Here is a 19,567-nt window from a genome sequence, read left to right as displayed (position 1 = left end):
TACACATCCGTTATATCCAGTTGACTGATAGTTGTTTAGTTCAGCTAAGCCCTTACTGATTTTCTGCTGCTGGGTCCTTCCAGTTCTGACAGAAGATGCTGACGTGTCACACTATGGTAGTTGGTCCTTCTGTTTGTCCCACAGTTTTGTCAACACTGTGGTGTTGGGGCATATGCACTGAGGATTGCTGTATGCCACCTTTATCCTTCATGACTTCCCTTACTTTGAAGTCTGCTCTGAGATTCACACAGCTGCTCCTGCTTGCTTTTGATGAGTGTGGTTGGCACAGTGTGTTTTTCTCCTTTTATTTTTCATCTATATGTATGTGTATTTAAAGCGGGTTTCTGGAGACAGCATGCAGTTGGGCCCTGCGTTTTGATCTGCTCTAACCACCCCTGTTAACTGCTGCGTGTGGGCCATTGGCATTCATGGTGATTCTTGATGCAGTTGTATTAATATGTTTGTTTCTGTTTTCTGTTTGTTGCCCTTGTCATCTGTTCCTGGTATTTGTCTCTTACTCTTTTTTCTGCCTCCTGTAGTTTTATGTTCTTTTATTTTTTAAGTGATCTCTGTGCCCAACATGGGGCTCAACATTGTGACCCTGTGATCAAGAGTCGTGTGCTCCAGCGACAGAGCCAGCTGGGTGCCCCTGCCTCTGTGGTTTTCATTGACCATTTTACATGGTTTCATTTTTTTTCTCCCTCCTTATTAGCATATTCAGTTATACTTCTTTTTTAGCTTTTTTAGCAGTTGCTCTGGAGTTTGTAACACACATTTACCACTAATCCAAGTTCACTTTAAAAATCAAACTGTGCTGGGGATCCCTGGGTGGCTCAGTGGTTTAGCACCTGCTTTGGCCCAGGTGTGATCCTGGGGTCCCGGGATCGAGTCCCACATTGGGCTCCCTGCATGGAGCCTGCTTCTTCCTCTGCCTGTGTCTCTGCCTCTCTCTCTCTTTCATTAATAAATAAATAAAATCCTAAAGCAACAACAACAACAACAAAAAAACCATACTGTGCTGCTCTACAGGTGGGTGGGAACCTTGTAATAGCAAAGTCATCACAGCTTCTGCCTCCGTATCGCTGTTGTCATGTAAGTGAGGGGGTGCATGGGAGTGTATGTCGTGTTCATGTGGGGGAGTGCGGGAGTGTGTGTTGTGTGTGTGTGGGGAGCGTGGGAGTGTGTGTCATGTGATAGGGAGCACGTGTCATCTACCCATGGGGTGCACGGGAGCATGTACACAGTGCACGCACATAAGCAAACACATCATTGACATTACTTCGAACAAGCTGTTACCTGTTATATCAGGCAAAAACGAGAAATCTGTATTTTACTAACCCTTCCTGTGTTCCAGATTCGTCCTTTCTTCTTGGTGATCTATCTGACCTGGGTCATCATCTTCTTTCTAAAGAACTTATCACTCTTGCAGGTCTGCTACCAACCAGCTCCCTCCCTGTTTATCTGCGGAAGCCTCTTTCTCCTTCACTCTTGAAGGCTGCAGAGTGCAGGGTTCCCCCGTGCTGGTTTCTCTCTGCACACATCTTGTACAGTTTCCGAGAAGACGCTGATGCAGCTCTTATCTTTGTTCCTCTGGAGGTCAGGTGTTTATTTTCCTCGGACTTCCTTCCAGATTTATTCTTCACCTTCGATTTTTCTGTAATTAGGAGATGGTGTGCTAGGTTATGAGGTTTTGAGCCTCTATTTTGCTTGGTCTCTCTGAGCTTCATGAAGCTGTGGTTTGGTGCCTGACGTCACTTTTGAAAAATACCCTCCTTGATTTCAATATGTATCCCTCTCCTCTTCATCTCCTCCTGGTGCAGATGGATGGTGCGTGTTCGGTATTTGTCACTCACTCCTTGGATGGTCTATTCTTTCTCTCCACTTCCGCTGACACAGTTTGTCAGTTGTGCTCTTTGGTGCTGGAAGATTCTGCGGATGTGCCCTCCAGCTCACAGTCTTTCCTCAGCTATGTCTATTTTAACGACAAGCCCAGCAGGGGTGCTTCTCATTTCTCTTCTTTTAATTTCTGTCATTTTTTGGGGGGGTTCTCTCTTGGGGTCTTCGTCTCTCTGTTTACATTGCCCATCTGACCTTGCATACTGGATACTGTATCCTTAGAGCTCTTAGCATATTAACGAGAGTCATTTTACATTCCTGGTCTGATAATTCCCACATCTCTGCCTCGTCTGGATCTGCTGCTTTCTCTCTCTCCACATCATGTTGTTTTGCCTTGTTCCTTTTTCTAGACAGCTGGACAGGACATACCGGGAGAAGGAATGCTATAGGCTGGCCCCTGAGGAGGTGGTGGGGAGGGCCTCGGGTTCTGTGGTCCTGTGACTAGTGAAGACCCACAAGGGTTTCTCCATCTCTTCCCTTCCCCGTAGACAGGACAGCAGGAGGGACCAGAGTTGGGGGTCCCCACACCCAGGTCAGTGGGGCTCTGCTATCACCCCAGCAGGGTGGGCTCTGGCTAACCAGGTCCTCCGAGGGCACAACCTTGTTAACAGCAGGGTGCTCTGGAGAATTTAAAACTGCTCCCTTCCTGTCTCCCTGCCAGAAGCCTGAAGGGACTTTCCCCCAAATTCTCTGGCAGAGCCTATTGGAACTCCTGGAGGAAACCTCACAGCACCTTGGGGGCTGGTGCCCTTGGAGGGGTCTACACGAGCCTCCAGCGACTGCCTGTTACAGGTCGGGGTCCTGCTCTGGTGCCAGGGTGCTGCTGAGTCTCCCCTGTAGGAAGCCAGGCCTCCCATGCTTGCTGCCTGTCACTCCCGTCTGGGGGCAGCGCTTTGCCCCATGTCCCCTGTCCCTTGAGGATCCGAGGGGATGTGTTGTCTTTCCGAAGTTCAGCTCTCTACTTGCCTTTGGGTTTGAGGGGCTACTCCCAAGCTCCTCATTGTGGGACAGGAACCTGAATGCCCTGCTGCCTCCTTCCTGCTGAGCTGGGGGAGCTCTGGAGTCAAGGTGTTTCTCCTCCTCTTTGGAGCAACCCTCTATGGTGGCAGCCGCGGAGCCCTAGGGACTCGGCTCAGTGTAGATGGTGCTGTGGGGTGGCTGGAGGTCCCTGATTTCCCACGGGGCACCTGGGCCACATGCAGTTGGTGGCTGCGGGGACCGTGCATGTGTGGGGACATGTTTTTTTCACACGGCGGCCCCATCCTTCCTTCACCTTTATGGTGGGATTCAGACTCCCCCGTGTGTTGTCAGTTGTTAAAATATAGCCACAGTTTGCACAGAAGCTGAATGGGGTGTGGCAGGGCACCTGGCCCTCAGGGGACTCGCCCTTGCTTGTCCAGCCATCTGCTGCACATCCTGCTCTTTTCTGCCTGTGCTGTCATCCCGCATTGGGAGCGTCCCTGGCCCTCTTCCACCTGCAGGGGTCTCCGTGGTCTGTAGTCTGTCCTGTAGGCCCCCGTGTCCCCATGTTTTGACTCCCAGAACCACTGTGTGTGGCCACGAGATCCTTGCTCCACCAGGATCTTCATGCACTGGGGGTTCTCTGCTGATGCCCTGACCAGCTTGTCCACTCATCCAGCACCTGGGCAGGTGCAGGGGCTGGGGCTCCGTGCTCCAGGAGATGTTTGGGAGCTGCTGAGACACTGTCTCTCTGTATTACAGGCGAAGTAGTTGAGGTTAGAGCAGGAAGGTGACTCAGGACATAGCAGGCATGCGGCAGGGCACTCAGGGTCCCCTGGTTGGAGCTAGGGGTGTCCCTACCCTTACCCCAGTGCCCATTATAAGAACATAATTGGGAAACTGTTGATATGCCAGATTTTCATACCTGACTCAGCTAAGAGTTAAAGTGGAGCACAGGGGCAATGGATCTGTCCCCCGGGTGCTTCCGTGTCCTTGACTGTGGGTGGTTGTGTCTAGGAAAGTATGCACACGTCTCCTGCTCATGATGATGACACTCGGCGAGTTGTCAGTGGGGGCTGCCATTTGCCGCTTGCACCTCTGTGAGGTGGCCTTGCGAGAGCCATACAGCCCGAGCGAGCGTGGTCCCCACTCTATGACAGCTAGTGTGGGCAGGTTTCTTCACATCCTATGCATCTGTTCTCGACTGGGAATCAGGGTGGTGATCACATATCCTGGGAGCCCAGGCAGGCAGCGTGGGGTGCTGCGTCCGAGCTGCCCTTGGGGAGCCCTGGACACGGCCACACCCGTGCTGTCATCAGGGAAACAAACAACAGAGCTATTGTCTGTGGAAACCCTCTTGGAGAAACCCTAGTGCTCACTTCCTGGCCCGTGGATCTTGGGTTCATGTGTTGTCTTCTTACTTATGTGAAGGTTTAGGTGGGATGCTTTGGGCACGGGAAGCTCCTTCAGCAACTGTGGATAGTGCAGCAGTGTTCCGGTTATGAACTGACAGCTCAGAAATGATGTGTTTGCATAAATTTGAAATAGTGTCTCGTTTAGGTGCAGTCAGGCCTCAGGTAGTCAGGTCATACTCTGCTGTGCTTTCACCCTGCACCCCTGCCCCCGGCGCCCCAGGGAAAGACGTTTTCGATCCCGCGCATGATGCACACGAGCCCGTCGTGCTCCTGCCAGCCTCTCCCCTCCTAGTGGTTTGCTCCTCGCCAGCCACACCTGTGTCCCTGTTGTCCTGTCAGCAAAACATGGAGGAAGCCCATCTGGACCAAAAGGAATTGTCCTTTTTTCTGTGAAAAATAAGTTGAGCACTTGGGGGAAATTTGATAAAAGCAAGTCACTGAAAGTCACTGTGAGGTTGTAGGTATGTGCTTGGGGAAAAGTTGAGAACAACCTGTGGACCTTGTACATGGATGAAACAGGTTTGGACGAGTGAGCTGATGTCTGGTGGGTGCAGTTCACCCGGGAGGAATGCCAGGGAGCGCGGTTGGCAGCCTCGGCTCGAGGACGAGGTGTTGGCAGCACAGGTACTGACACCTGTAGAGGCACCTGTGTCTGTGTTCAGTTATTCTGAGATGGTTTCCTGCTTTTACCAAGCTTTCCATTAATCCACCAGCAGTCCAGGTCGCTTTGGGTCAGAGAATTGTCCTCCTGAGAGGTTCAGGCTGGTCTGCATGCACTTGGGTTGTGGGCAGGCGTGTGTGAGCGAGACGGGGGGTGCGTGGGAGTTGTGTGTGGGCTACCACGGTGCTGCAGGTGGTGTGACCACCATGAGCAGTGTCCCACGGCTCTGCTGGCATGGACGCTGGGTCTGCTGATGGGTTCTGAGTTCTGCCTGCTGTGTGACTGGCAGCTCCCAGGTCCTGCTGTCCCTCCTGTACAGCTGGTCCCACCCCAGCCGCTGCTCTCTATGGCCAGCCTGGGCTTGGGAATCATGGCCCTGCCGCTTGTCAGCTGTGTGGTGCTGAGCCAGTGACCAAACCTCTCTGGGCTTGACATTCCCCATTAGTAAACAGGTGTGTGTGTGTGCACATGTGTGTATGTGCCCTCCCGCTGGTGGGTGTGAGGCCCGGCTCAGTGTCTGTACTCCTTGTGAGTACTCAGGACGTGGTGGCAAAGGGAGCTGGTCCTGCAGACATGGCCATTGCTCTCATGACAGTGTCTGCTGAGCCAGTGGGTGTGGTGCAGGTGGTGGCCAAGGAGACCAAGCTAGCTGGGAGCGCATGCCTGTCCTGCCAGGCCCTGCCCTGACCCTTTGGTCTCACTTCCTGCTTGAGCCTTGGACCTGGTGGGAATAGTGACTTGTGTGCGCGGCTAGCCATCCTGGAGGGATGTTTCCGTTTTTTGCCATCTGGAACTCTGCATGCAGAGGTTCGATGCATCTGCGGAGGCCATTCCCAGAGCTGTGACATGTTTATTTGTGGTTTTCCTTGCGGGCACAGCTCTGTGCAGGAAAGACAAAGTGCTAAAGCCTCAGTACAGGACTTGGAAAAACTGCTAAAACTCTTCAGTTTTTAATGGATGTTACAATGTGGGGTGCACTGTTTGTAGGGTGGGGGCCGACAGCCCTCGTGGAGTGTGAGGGCCTGCTCAGTATGCCCGTCCAGCAGCTCTCTTGACCTCAGCCATCCCTGCACTCTATGTCCAGGGCCATGCATCACAAGGGCCAGAGCCTTGTGATGTCACGCCACCAAAACTGCTATAGGCCATTAGGCCTGGCCAGAAAGTGTGGTCGGTCACCTGGAGTGCCCGAGATGACCTCAGGGGATGTCAGTGCCTCGTCCAGGGGTGTAACTGCCCATGTTTCCTGTTGTATTTAGAGTTGGGAGCTGGGAGGGGTACCTTGTCTGCATCGTTTGCAGGTCCTGGACCCTTCCATCGCAGGGACCCTACTCTCAGTGACCCGAATCCCTTCTTCCCACGCCTCAAGCCTTTCAGAGGCTCATCATCACCATCAGCTGAAGGCCATGTTGTAAACATGGGTTTGGAGGTCCAGTGGGCTCATTACTGTCGCTGGGCTGCTAGGCTGCTTTCCATTCTACAGACACAGGTGCCCCCCACCCCCCTGCCTCAGGCCGTCCCCCTACTGGGTGCGTTCTCTCTCCTAGGAGTCCCAGCCATGCCTCAGGGCAGCCTCACTCTGCCCCCACCCTGAGCTTCTCCTCCACAGCTGTCCTACTACTGGTCAACCTTATGTTCCTCCGCATCCAGGCCTGTGGCCTACCTCCTGCTAGAGCCCGTATGTCCCCAGCACCTCACGCAGCCCTGGGCATGTGTGGGGTGCCCCAGCCTGGTTGGGGAAGGACTCACAAGTGACGGGACCCAGGACCCTCCAGGGGCAGAAGTGCTTGGTCCTTGCACCTGTCCTGCTCCATGTGAGCGGCCATCTGCCCCAGGGCCGGCAGGTGCTTTGGGGGCCATCGCTGTGCTTGGCCTCCTGAGACAGGGTTTGCTTCGCATGTGCGTCTGTCACTTTTTTTTTAAGATTTTATTTATTTATTCATGGGACACAGAAAGGCAGAGACACAGGCAGAAGGAGAAGCAGGCTCCCTGTGGGGAGCCTGATATTGGACTTGATCCCAGGACTCCAGGGTCATGCCCTGAGCCCAAGGCAGACTCTCAACCACTGTGTTTCCCAGTGTCCCCCATACAGGGTGGGGCTGAGGTGCCTGCAGGTCAGAGCTGGCCGCTTGTGGCCCTTGGGAAGGGCAGTGGCGGGTGGGGTGTCACGCATGAGGCCATGGGTGCAATTATGGGCCAAGCCAGTGATCACTGCCCACCCGCCCTGGTGTGCTGAGGCATGATAGGGGAGGCTCTGCAGGACGACGGGTCTTCACTTAGGTCTTAGCACACGGAGGGGCTGCAGAGGGAAAGATGGGTGTGCAGCTCTGACCACAGGTTTCCCTGAGTAGCCAAGTCTGCATGGCCAGGAGCTCAGGTGCTGGATGCCAGGGGAGGTGGGGGCCCGGGGCGGAGGGGTGGGTGCAGGTGTCGGGCTGTGGGGAACTGGTGGGGCCGCACCTGCCTGGGCATTCGTCAATGATAAGATCTTTACTTCGAGCGGGTTTTGAGTGTTGAACGTGGCTGAGATGAGTATGGACACAGAAGTAGGGCAGAATTATTTGTCCACGTTAGGTGGATGGGCACGCGGCAGAGGGCCTTTTCCATGTCACTCTGTCAGCAGTGAAGCTGCTTTAACCATAGATGTGACATCCCAGACTTGCAAGCTGGCCCAACTGTGCACTGTAATGAGAAGGGGTTTTTCACAGCCCGTGGCTCTTCGCTCTGGCTGCTGCAGCAAATCGCCGCACAGCAGAGCCGGGGAGCGACCTGAGTTCTCCTCCTGTACTTAGAGCCCGAAGTCCAAAATCAGTCCCAGGGACTAATGTTAGGGTATCAACCAGATGCTTCTGGAGCCCTGGGGCTGTGATGCTTGCACACCGGCCTGCCCCTGAGGACACGGTGATGCTCCCCATCTTGAGGCCCTAAATCTCCTCCACAGGCCCTTTCCAATTATTTCTGCATTTTTGCCATTTTAGACAGTGTGTCTGCATCCTTGCGAGACTATATCTGAAGAGCTCATTGTTGCTGGGGGATGGCTGTGGCCTATCAGAGGGGCTGCGCCCTACTGGTGACCCCAGCATGGCCTGTGTTGGTCACACATCATAAACGTGTGTGGAGAAACTGATATGAAATACATACGTTTGGAAGCAGCTGTTCTTGTATAGACGGCTGGCGTTTACAGACACTTGGGGCCGAATGTGTGGTTCTGAAGTTGCCGTCGGCTGCCTACTAGCCTCTCACTGTCTGTTTAGGTCTATCATTGAAGCAAAGAGTGGCACAGTGCTTAGGGGCACGGAGGTCTGGCTCAGGTTTGTCACTCGAGTGGGTCTTGGAGGAGCGAGCATGGTCTGAGAAGGGCCCCGAGCCTCTGCCAGGAGGGTCCCGTTTAAACAGCCGTGAGCTCAGTGGTGTGCGTGGAGTGGGCGGGATGTGAGGCTTGAGGACGGTGTGCTCAGTGGCCTCCGTCCCTGCAGAAGCTCTGAGCCAATGATGGGCTCCGTGGTGTTTCGCTTACTGAGTTTTTGCTTTGAGTCTGCTTCCTCACCTGGGGCTTGGCACGTGGTGCCTCCTTGCGGAGCAGAGGGCGAGCTCCGCTTTGTGCAAGCAGCCTGGCCATGGGGCAGAAGTGGGGAAACTCCTAAGTTGTGTAAACAGCTGTTCCTGGCAGCATCCCCGTCTGCTCTTCTCAGCTCTTGGTTCCTTCCTGCACTCACCCCTTTGAGAACCAGGGCGGAGAGCTGGTGACACCTCCAGCCCGCAGTGCCGTGTGTGAGTGGCAGCTGGAGCCGCTGTGGGGGCTGCGTGCCTGTGCACAGCCACCTAAGCAGCCGGCGTGCCAAAGAAGTGTATCAGGCATGTGTGGGCGTGTCCTTTTCTTCCCGAGCAGCTGTTTGCACAGCTTCCTGCACAACTGCCATCCTTGTAAAACACCCTGCTTGTTGAGTGCTAGCGGGCATCTGCGAGGACACGCCACAGTCACCAGTGGGAGAGACCTTCAGGGACAGGCAGCATGTGGATGGTGCCGTACGCCATCCGTCTGCCAGCCCCCGTGTGGCCCCAAGTACACGCACCAAGAACTCACAGGCAGGTGTAAGTCCAGGCCCCCAGGGCTCTGCAGGAGGCAGTGGTGGGAACCTAACCAACCTAACGGTATTAATAGTTTCCCTGCAGTCTTCTGTCTAGAGCACTTTAATATGGTTCAAATCAGGTGAAAACAATGTGCTTCGTGAACCCACCAATGTTGAGAAAGGACCGCTGTTGGTGAGGCTGTCATTGGTCTGCCTCCCACAGCCTCACTCTGTTCCCCGCTGCTTGTCCACCTCAGGGAATCCCACATGGTGCACGTTTCTCCCTCCCCTTGGCTTTAACCACCTCATCGAGGTGTAATCACCTGCAGGAAACTCAAGTGTGTTAGGTGTTCAGGCCTATGAATTTCCAAAACCATTCATGGTCGTGTAGACACCTCCATGATGGAGATGTCGGGCGTTTCCATCCCCCTGTGGCCACCCCTGGTCTGCCTGCTGTTGCTGTGTGAACAGGGTAGTGCTGTGTGTGGTCTCATGCTTGTCTTCTTGAGAAAAAGCGCCATCTTTGTGGGCTCCTCTACATGTCTTATGGTTCATCCCTCTCATTGCCGAATAGCGTCCAGTACACATGGACACGTCATAGCTGGGCCACCCACTCACTGGGGATGCATTTGTGGCTGTGAAGAATCAGGCAGCTGTGACTGGCCACTGGCAGACCCCGCATGCACACACATCTTCTCATTTCTGCGGGTAAACCCCTCACTTGGGGTTGACTACTGGCTGCTCCACTGCACGGGTTAAGCAGTGGGGCCATCGTGCTCCTGCCACAGGCCGCACACCCGCCTCATTGCCTTGGCTTCCCGGAGGTGGCGAGGTCCTGCATCCTAGTGTTCATAGTCTTACCACACGTGTGGGTACAGCCTCTCTTACCAGTATTACCTCAAAGATTTGAAATGCTGTCATGTCACACACATCATTTTTCTATTTTCTTCTTTCATTCAGCATCTCAAAACCCTGATCCCCATGACACGACTGTGCCAGCCTGTCCCTAGGGATAGGAACGTGTCTTGGCCTCTGTGGCTCCCGAGCACCTGGCGGGAGGTGGGCACTTGGTGGGCACTGGGTGGTGGGCCACCACGTCCACCTGGTCCGGGTGCGAATGCTGCAGCGGTGGGTGCTGCCCTCTGTGCCCTCATGCCGATGCCCAGGGTTTTGTTTGGGACATGCTGGGTCTTGAAGTGGCCTTCCCTTCACCTAAACTGGGTATTGCCAAATGTCCCCCGTGTGACTCCTGCGAGCAGTGCCAGCTGGTGTCCCCTCCATCCACTTCCTCCCCAATATTTGATGTTATCATAACTGTTAATTTTTGCCAGTGCTATTTATGTGAAATTACATTTTATCTTACAGCTTTTTAAAGAACTCGTTTCATTTCTCCTAACAGAAATTCAATGTCGTCTTTCCGTCCTGGGAGAGGACATGGCGACAGTCGGAAGAGTGTGTTTTATACCAACGAGGACTGGGAGCTTTTAGACCCGAACCCCAAGGAGCTGGAGGAGTCGATGGCACAAGAAGAGCGGAAGAAGCCAGCCCCTGAAGGAAGCAGAGGTATGGACATGGGGACATGCTTCCTGTCGCCCATCCTTCTCTCTGTGGCCCTTGCGGTGCCTGAGACCCCAAGGTACCAGGCTTTTCTGGAAGCAGGAGGCCCGTTGGGGATTCACATCCTCTCTGTTGGGGATGAGCCCCAAGGGCCTGCAGAGTGACTGTCCGGTCCTGTGGCTCTTAAAGCCTCTTGGGACATAGAGCATCCAGACATCATGGTACTCTTTGTGGATAGATCGATTTTTTTTTTTTTTTAAAGAAACCTTTTATTTACAGAAACCTGTAAGGAACATGAAAGTAGAACAGTGAGGTTGGGGTCCTGGTGGAGCCTGTGTTCACTGTCCGTGGGGTCGTACATTCTAGACATCTGTCTGTTGCATCTCAATATTTTATTTTAGATCTATCTCTAAGAGATAACGACTCATTTTAAATTATGGCAGTGTCATGATTGTACTGAGTGAGAAGCAGTGGTAGTAAATCTAATCTAATCATCTGAGCCCGCACTCTTTCCATAGCTGCGTGCTCATGTCCCCAGTCAGGTGAGGTACTGACAAGGCCTGCAGGCAGGTTTGCTTGCTGATGTGCGTCAGCCTCTTCACCTCTGAACAGCAACCCGTCCTTGTCTTCCCTCTGCCTTGGCACGTGTGTGGCAGGAACAGTTGCCATGCTGAGGAGTCTGAGAATTGTGTTTTTGTGGGTCCCTTCTTGCCCTCATGTGCCCCTTATGTGGTTGCGGGGCCGAGGCCTGCCCAGATTCAGGGCTGACTTAATCAGGACAAGGACACTCTTTGGTGGGTGTTCAGGTCAGGTGCCCCTCATGTCTGGCTCCCTGATATTGAGAGAATCAGGGTTCAAGTGTCATCAGCCCAGCCCCGTCTGTACAAACACTTGTGATGCTTGTCCAGGGACCCGTGAGGGAATATTGATGTTTCATTGTAAAATGACAATCATTTTGAAATCCTGCCTCATGCTTGATTCTCAGGTGGGCTAGCAGGAGGAGGCAGGGCTGTAGGGTATGCTTATTGGGAGGGCATGTGTTAACTACAGAAAGGACTCATCCTGTACCCCAGAGGATGGCCTGACTTGCTGTCCTGGGGAGCTTCCCTGTGCTCGCAGGGTTGTCGTGTGGGAGCCACAGCCCTGTGGGACCCTGGAAAGGGCGCACATGAGCAGGAACGCACCAGAGCAGGGGGACTTGGGTTCTGGAGGATTCACCACGTTAGCCCCAACTTCTGGTAGAGGCTCCAGGAGAGAAATGGAAGGGTGGGTGAGTCGGGTCGGGAAGGAGAGGTCTGCAAGGCTGAGTGGGAGAGGGGGAAGGGGGGGAGGGAGGAGGAAAGTCCCAGACATGCAGCCATAGGGCATACATGGACTCGATCTCTCTGATCCCTGGACCCTGCCCATACCAGCTGCAGGCATCACCACAACCCCATCCTCCATCCCCCATCCTCCGTCCCCCATCCCTGTCCCTCTATCACTCATCCCGCCCCATCTTCTATCCCCCATCCCTGTCCCCCATCCCCTGTCCCCCATCCCTGTCCCCCCATCTCCCATCCCCTGGCCCCCATCCCCATTGGTCATCTTCCCTCCCAGGCAGCCACTGTCCTGAAGTAAGGACAGGAAAGTATCTGCCTGTTTTCCAGCTTTATGGAATCTGTATCATGTGTTCTGTTTCATGTTGCCTCATATTCTAAACATAAATCTGAATCCATCCACAATACTGATGGATTTATTTGGATCCATCAGTGTTTTAAAGACCCATTTTTAAGGTAGAGAATGTTGTTCAAGCGTGTGTTCACAATGAAGAAAATGTACATTCAAGGCAGGGCTTGGCTTTCTCTCCTTACTGAGAAAGACGAGCAGGAGGCGGCCACAGATCCCAAAGTATCTGTGCGTCCCACCCTGGGAACCTGTGTGATGGCAGGCGGGGGCTCTGGGAAGGGCTCTGTGTTTGCAGGAGCTCAGAGCAACTGCGCTCCTCCCTAGCCTATGTCTCTGTCCTCTTTGGTCCAGAAATGGGGAGTTGATGCTGTGAACTGACCGTCTAGGTCTCGAGCGAGCTGTCGTGTGGCCCTGTCCTAAATGTCCGGTTCGTAGCAGGACACTCTGCCTCTTCTCATGCGTCATGGGCAGAAATTGAGCAATCACAGCCAGAACGTTTTCTTTAAAAGGGACCATGTGACACGTCTAATAAGGAAGGATCCAGTGTGGGGTCATCTTTGAGTTTAGGCTCAGTTTTCATAGAGAACATGCTGGGCTGAGAGGCATCCCCACCCCTGCCTATGCTCTCCACGCCGTGAACACAGGGCATCACAGAGGATGGCAGGTGGGAGGCTGATGTGTGTTACTAGAGTTTCCAGAAGGACGATTTGTCCTGCACTTAGAAAACAAGGTTTGTTTTTATGTAGGAGTCACTGGCTCAGGATTTCCCTTTGATTTGGGACGTATTCCCTACAAAGGAAAGCGCCCATTGAAAGACATGATCGGATCCTACAGAAACCGCCACGTCAGTAGCGAGCCTTCAGCTGAGGGGGTGCAGAGTAGCAGCAGCAAGTCTGCATCCGAGGTGCAGCTGCAGGTCCAGAGCCAGCAAGAGGAGCTGGAGCGGCTGAAGAAGGACCTGTCCAGCCAGAAGGTAACCATCCCTCCTCGCCTGTGTGTCCCCTGCCAGCCTCTCGGGGCCCCTAAGTGTCCTGATCCCCAGAGGAGGATCCCCTGATCCTCCTGAAGCACTTGATGCTGTAGGCCCGCATGCCACTAGGTTACCTGTTCAGAGACACTTAGGTTCCCAGGGGGTGGACCACCAGTGGGTCAGGGGAGGGAGGGTGTCTCGGCCACTGCTTCCACTCCCGCCATGATGTTGGTTCTCTGATCACATGTGGACCCGAGTCTACTTACAGGACAGGAAAGAGTTCCCATGTGGCGTCAGGTTCCTTCTGGGGCCGAGGACACATCGTCATTCAGCAAGTCCAGGCTGATTTGAGGGCTCCTGTGTCCATGCACAGGGGCCGCTGCTGCTGATGGTGCACCTCCGCGGTTTCCTGTTTCCCAGTATTGTTCTCTGCGGGCGGGCTGGCCACAGTGCGTGGTTCTTCCTCTTATGTCTGAGATTCTAAGAGGAAGTTTGGTGCTGATGTGTTTCTTGTCCTGTGTTGGTCCGTGTGGCGTGTCACTGTCTCTGCCTCTCCAGGAGTTGGTGCGGCTGTTGCAGCAGACGGTGCGGTCCTCCCAGTATGACAAGTACTTCGCCAGCAGCCGGCTCTCGGAGGGCATCCCCAAGGATGCGCTGGAGCTGCTACACCGCAAGGATGAGCAGATCCTGGGCCTCAGTGGCCAGCTGGAGCGGCTGTCCCTGGAGAGAGAGAGTCTGCAGCAGGAAGCCAGGACGCTTAAGACCAAGGTGGGCGAGCTCAGTGAGCAGCTGGGGATGCTGGTGGAGACCATCCAGGCCAAGGACGAGGTCATCATGAAGCTGTCGCGTCGGCTCAGCGAGGGCGCGGATGGCACATCCTCCACCTCGGGGGTACCTGGCTCCCCCACCCCTGCCAGCAGGGAGCAGCTGGAGCTGGACAGGCTGAAAGTAAGTGGCACGTGGGCTCTGGCTGCCAGGCAGGTTCAGATAACCTTGCTGGCAGCCCCTCTGGGCATCTGGGGCTGCAGCACCTGCAGAGCTACTGTGCTTCTCTTTAGCAGGTCTAGCAGGACTCACAGGCACATGATGGATAGTTCTGTAAGAAGTGTCCTCAGAAAAGGAAAGTCTGAGTCCAGTGACATTGTGTTGCTCAGAAGGTTTGGGATCCTCCCCCCTGCTCTCAGGCAGCCGAGGCCCCTCTTCTATTCTACACCTAGAGCTCTATCACCCTACGTAGCCCAGGGGACCGTGTACACACTCATGTGCCTATGTCAGCACCGTGCATGGCCTGCCTCAGCACCTGGGTCAGGGAAGCTGAAGGAGCATGGACCCCACACCAGCTGAGGCCCACTCAGAGTTGGGGCCCCTGCGCCCAAGCTGGGGGGTCCTGGGGCTGAGGACAGAGGGTGGCCCTGGGATTGGGGTGGGTGCTGCTGCCTGAACTCAGGGTAATACCTGGTGGGAACCAGCTGGTGGTTGGAGGAGCACAGTGTTTGTGGGAGGTGGGGGCAGCCCCGTGTGTGCGGAGAAGTCTCCATGCCCAGGGGAGAGCAGAAGGGTCATGCCCCTGGCCCTCAGGCCACAGGGAGGTGCTGGGATGGCCCTGACCACCCCAGGTGGGTGTGTGGCTCAGCCCCAGTGTGCTCCCTCACTGAGGAGCCTGCTGCCCTCTTTCTGGTTCTCCTCGAAGGCAAAACACATGGAGGTTATTAGTGAGCACCTACTGCTTGTCTGCTTGTCGCAGTGGATGGCCAAGTGGTGGACATGCAGGGGCCTCAGAGAATTCTAGAACAGAAGTTAACACTGGCTGACAGCGCCATTGGGACGTGCACATGGCCTCCCATAGTGATCACTTCTCAGTGCCCATGTGAGGCCAGAAGGATCATTCCTGAGAAAAACCAGAAGAGCAGCAGAACAGCTCCCAACCTCATTTCTCTGTGATTCTACCACAGACGTCTCTGTGGTTGCACAAACCGTCGTGGTCAGTGTGGCTGGGAAGAGTCGGCTCTGCTCATGCCCGCAGCCGAGATGTGCCCCACCTGGACGTTCATTGCATTTGACCGTGGCTTATTTAATGTCACCTGAAATTTATATTTTGCAACTGTGCATATTTTTATGGTGTTTGAGGCCACACTCCCCGCTCCCCCCGACACACACGCACAAGCAGGGCATGTGCAGAGTGAGCAGCTTGCCTCTGGTCTCTGTGACTCCCTTTGGAGACAGTGAGCAGAGTTGATCAGAACTAGACTCCTCCCCCTCGTTCACCCTTTAGTTTTTGCAGCAAATGAGTGGGGTGGTTTTGAATCATTTGGTGATTTTGTGACTTGACTTTTTTCTCCAACTTTTCTCAATTGTTTTTAAAGCCTGTGGTTCTGACATCCCCCCCTGCAGTTGGGTGCAGTGGGGACAGAGCTTATGGAGGTGGTGGTGGGTTGGTGGTTCAGGGGCTGGCATGTGGCTGTGGCTCCTAGTGGCCGGCCACCCCATGGTTTCTGACGCCACCAGTGCCTGATGCCCGCTCCTGCCTCTGGCTCCTGTGGTGGCTCTGCAGGAATTGAAAGCAGGTTGTGGGTGGGGGACTGTGGGCAGAAGTGGGGGTTTTGCACATATGTCCTCACTGCCCTCCACTTCTCGCTGGTGCACCATTTCCATACTCATTTCTTCCCCTGACCCGAATTTAGAGTGCGTCCACGGCGGGGAGGTAGGTGGCGGGGGGGCATCTGTGTGGCCTCTGTGGCCTCTTGTCTTCCCATCAATATTATGACCCACTTTCTCTGACTCTGGTCGGTATGTGTGGCCTGTAAAGATTTCTGCTTTTTGGAATTTGCTGACACGCTTCATTGGGTCTGGAACAGGGTCACTTTCTGTTTCTGGGGCATTTTGAGGAAGGAGCAAATATCGGTTGTAGGATTTCAGCAGCCTGAATACTTTATCATACTTCCTTCCGGGCCTTTCCATGGCCCCTGATTCTTCCTTGCTCACAGTAGGTAGAGCTCTGCTTCGCTGGGCGTGGTCGGGGCTGCCGGCCGGTGGTGCTGTCCCCACCTACCTGCATGACCTCTCTGGCATGTGCCATCCTGCTAGCAGGTTTTCCTCATCTGGAGGCTGCACTGCTGGAAGCATATGGCCTCTCCTGAGCTCCTAGCATTGTTAGGAAGCACAAAGACGGGCAGTGTCAAGACCGTAGGCAGCATGGGGAAGAGGGTGTGGGCTCAGACCGAGCGCTATGTCCTCACCCAGCCTTGTCGCCGGCAAGCCCCACCTGGGGCTGGGTCCCCTCCCTGCCCAGCAGGGTCATCTGTCTGTCTGTGAGCCAGCCGTCCCCTCGTGGGACTGTGCAGGGAGGGGCTTGTCTTGTGGATCGAGGTTGTAGGGAGAGTCCTTAAGATGAACCGTCACATGTAGTGGAGCTGGAAGACGTTAGTCTGCCTGCCTGCCCACGTGCCTCAGTCTCCACCTTCATTGGGCATGCACTTTGCTAGCCCTGCTGCTTGCCGTCCTTCTGCCCACTGACCTTTATTGGCGTGTTTGTTTGCTCCAAACTGAGAGCTTTCACCTGCCAGGAGAGGGGAAGATGGAGACCAGGGAGCCGTCTAGGTCTCCCATAGGGTTGGACTTGGCATCTTGTGTGCCTGTCACGATGTGCGGTCCTGCTGACACAGGAGGCGTGAGCTTATCCATAGGGCATGGTCAGCGGCCCAGCGCCCAGCGGCCTCTCAGCAGAGACACAGGGACAGCTGCCTGCAAACCGTCACTGTGGAGTGGTCAGGAGTCTCATGCTGACCCTGTAACCTGTAGGGCAAGCTCCACAAATGTTAACGACTGGAGGGACCTTTGAAATGTTGCAGTCCTTTTGTACATTTTAGGGTGATTGTGGCCTCTGTCCCCATGGCAGTATTCAGCCTGGAGACTGGGGTGCGTCTTGGGGGAATGACCATAGCCTCTGTTCCATGAGGGGTGGACACTGCCACCTGCCCTGGACTTGCCCCATAACCCAGGGGTCAGAGCCACCCTGGGAACCTGGCAGAGCAGGGGTAGCACGTGGTTAGAGGCCTGTGCTTGGCAGAGTGTGTTTGTCCCAGACGCTGCTGTTCCTCACGGGAGTTCAGGGCTGCCGCTGATCATGTCGCCACAGTTGGCAGAGCTCCTCACCAGCCCGTGAGGCTCTTATCACACAGCAGGTGCGGCAAACGTTAACAGCTGCGAATTTGAGGTGAGGGGGTATCAGGTTCATCGTACTTTTCCTGCGATTGAGATGTTTCAACATAAAAATGGCAGGAATGTGCTTTCTTGAGCTGGGTGTGTACTTAGGTGGCAGGTGCGATTCTGTAGTCGAGCGCACCTTGTGTGTGCATGGCCTTTTCTCCGTCACCTGGGTGAGTGATGAGAATCCACAGAAAATGTGCTGTTGCTCCAGTTAGAGGAGAAATGAACATAGGGTTTGCTTATGTGCACGTCAGTGAGAGTGGGGAGGTGACGCGTCCGCAATGAGGGCATGACCCTCCTTGTTCCCTTGGTTGCCTCCGAGGATGGGGCGGCATTCATCAGGACGTGCCCAGTGGTCGGTTTCTTAAAGCTCATGCTAACTTGGCGAGGCTCTCTGGTTGCAGAGGCAGTGATGTATTAACCGCGTGGATATCAGCAGATGTTCAACCAGCATGATCTGATGTTTTTTTTCTTCCAACAGGATAACCTACAGGGATATAAAACCCAGAATAAGTTTCTAAATAAGGAAATCTTGGAGCTCTCGGCACTGCGGAGAAACGCAGAAAGGAGGGAGCGGGATCTGATGGCCAAGGTGGGTCAGGGCAAGGCTGTTTGCTGGTGGCAAGGGACACAGAAACCTTTATTTGATTTATTTATTTTAGATTTTATTTATTTATTTATTCAGAGAGAGAGAGAAAGAGAGGCAGAGACACAGGCAGAGGGAGAAGCAGGCTCCATGCAGGGAGCCCGATGCGGGACTTGATCCTGGGTCTCCAGGATCACACCCTGGGCTGCAGGCGGCGCTAAACTGCTGCGCCACCAGGGCTGCCCACAGAAACCTTTAGAAGTGGGCACGCCATAACCCAGTTCTGCCCCCACGTGGGGGCATGCAGTCACTGAATCTGAAATACAAAGTACATGGGGTGCAGAGCATCACTGTGTCTGAGGTGAAGACAAGCAGAGGTGCCCTGATGTGTCCTCATCAGAGTCTCACCATCCCCAAATGAAGGATGTTTGGATTGTGATTTTTGCTATTGTGTGGATGGGTTTCCCATCTATAAACGGGGCTGGTAGGGACCTGTCAGCCTGAGTCTGTCGACGTTGTGGCCGGAACAGCAGCTCCAATGTGACAGCCGTCCTCAGGTAGCATTCAGTGGCATTCGGTGGCACTCTCAGCCACCCTGTGTGTACTTTGTGTACCTTTGGAATGGAGCACACTGCATCTTCCTGGACTTGAATCCACGTGGTCCTAGGGTGTCTGGTCAGATGAGGTAGTGGATGGGAGCTGGCCCCAGAGTGTGGTGTCCTGGGAAATGTCAGTGCTGCACGGGCATCTGCTCACGGCCTGCATGCCAGGTGATGCTCAGTGTGACCTCAGGACCCTCCTCTGTGCCAGTGCCCCTGAAGGAGGGGTGCCCAGGGCCGTCCGTTGTGAACACGACAGGTGGTCTGAGGCATAAATGACTCTTCTGTCCTCAGTGCAGTCTGCGGCATCATTGGCTGCTTGGGGCACCCAGTGTTGTGTGTCTCTCAGCCAGTGGAGGTAATCTCCCTGTTGTCTGCAGTATTCCAGCCTGGAAGCAAAGCTCTGCCAGATAGAAAGCAAGTACTTGATCCTGCTCCAGGAGATGAAGACGCCAGTTTGCTCAGAAGAACAGGGGCCTTCTCGCGACGTCATAGCCCAGCTGCTGGAGGACGCTTTGCAAGTCGAGGGCTCGGAGCAGCCGGAGCAAGCATTTGTGAAGCCACATCTCGTCAGGTAAAGGCACTGGCGATCGTTGCAGGCGGTGGGACCTGTTTCCAATGTCCCATTTCAACAGCGGTTGTGGTTCACAGAGGACTTGATGCAAGTCTGTTCCATTGCACACTCGTGGCAGCACCGGATGTCATCAGGACAGATAATCCCGATGTGCTTGCCGTAATGAGCACGCGGTAGAGCTGGGCGCAGGCCAGGTCATTGAGTACAAGGCCTCTCTCCAAAATGTGTCAGGGTCAGTGGTTCTACCATAGCTCCAGTCCTTCTGGGAGCCAGTTCCCGCAGGAGGGGGAGCCCATCCTGAGATGCAGCTGCTCCCACACGTGGTTGGAGAGCAGAGGGGCCTCCCTGCATGAGGAGAGCGTGTAGCTAGCCTGGGGCCAGGGCCTGACACCCACCGAGGGTCTGTCCCGT

At 54.6% G+C, this 19,567-nt stretch overlaps 1 protein-coding gene across 1 annotated transcript in view; it reads left to right on the top strand.

The window, feature by feature from the left end:
• Positions 1 to 19,567, top strand: part of TBC1D2B (TBC1 domain family member 2B) — a 61,884-nt gene that overhangs the window by 26,824 nt on the left and 15,493 nt on the right. The window contains exons 4-8 of the mRNA XM_072784762.1: positions 10,399 to 10,562; positions 12,968 to 13,194; positions 13,750 to 14,139; positions 17,879 to 17,989; positions 18,963 to 19,156. Coding sequence (XP_072640863.1) covers positions 10,399 to 10,562; positions 12,968 to 13,194; positions 13,750 to 14,139; positions 17,879 to 17,989; positions 18,963 to 19,156 — 1,086 coding nt within the window. The remainder of the gene's footprint in view (positions 1 to 10,398; positions 10,563 to 12,967; positions 13,195 to 13,749; positions 14,140 to 17,878; positions 17,990 to 18,962; positions 19,157 to 19,567) is intronic.

This window comes from Canis lupus, chromosome 2 (assembly GCF_048164855.1).
Source record: "Canis lupus baileyi chromosome 2, mCanLup2.hap1, whole genome shotgun sequence".
NCBI lineage: Eukaryota > Metazoa > Chordata > Mammalia > Carnivora > Canidae > Canis > Canis lupus.
This window is presented reverse-complemented; position numbering and strand designations above follow the sequence as displayed.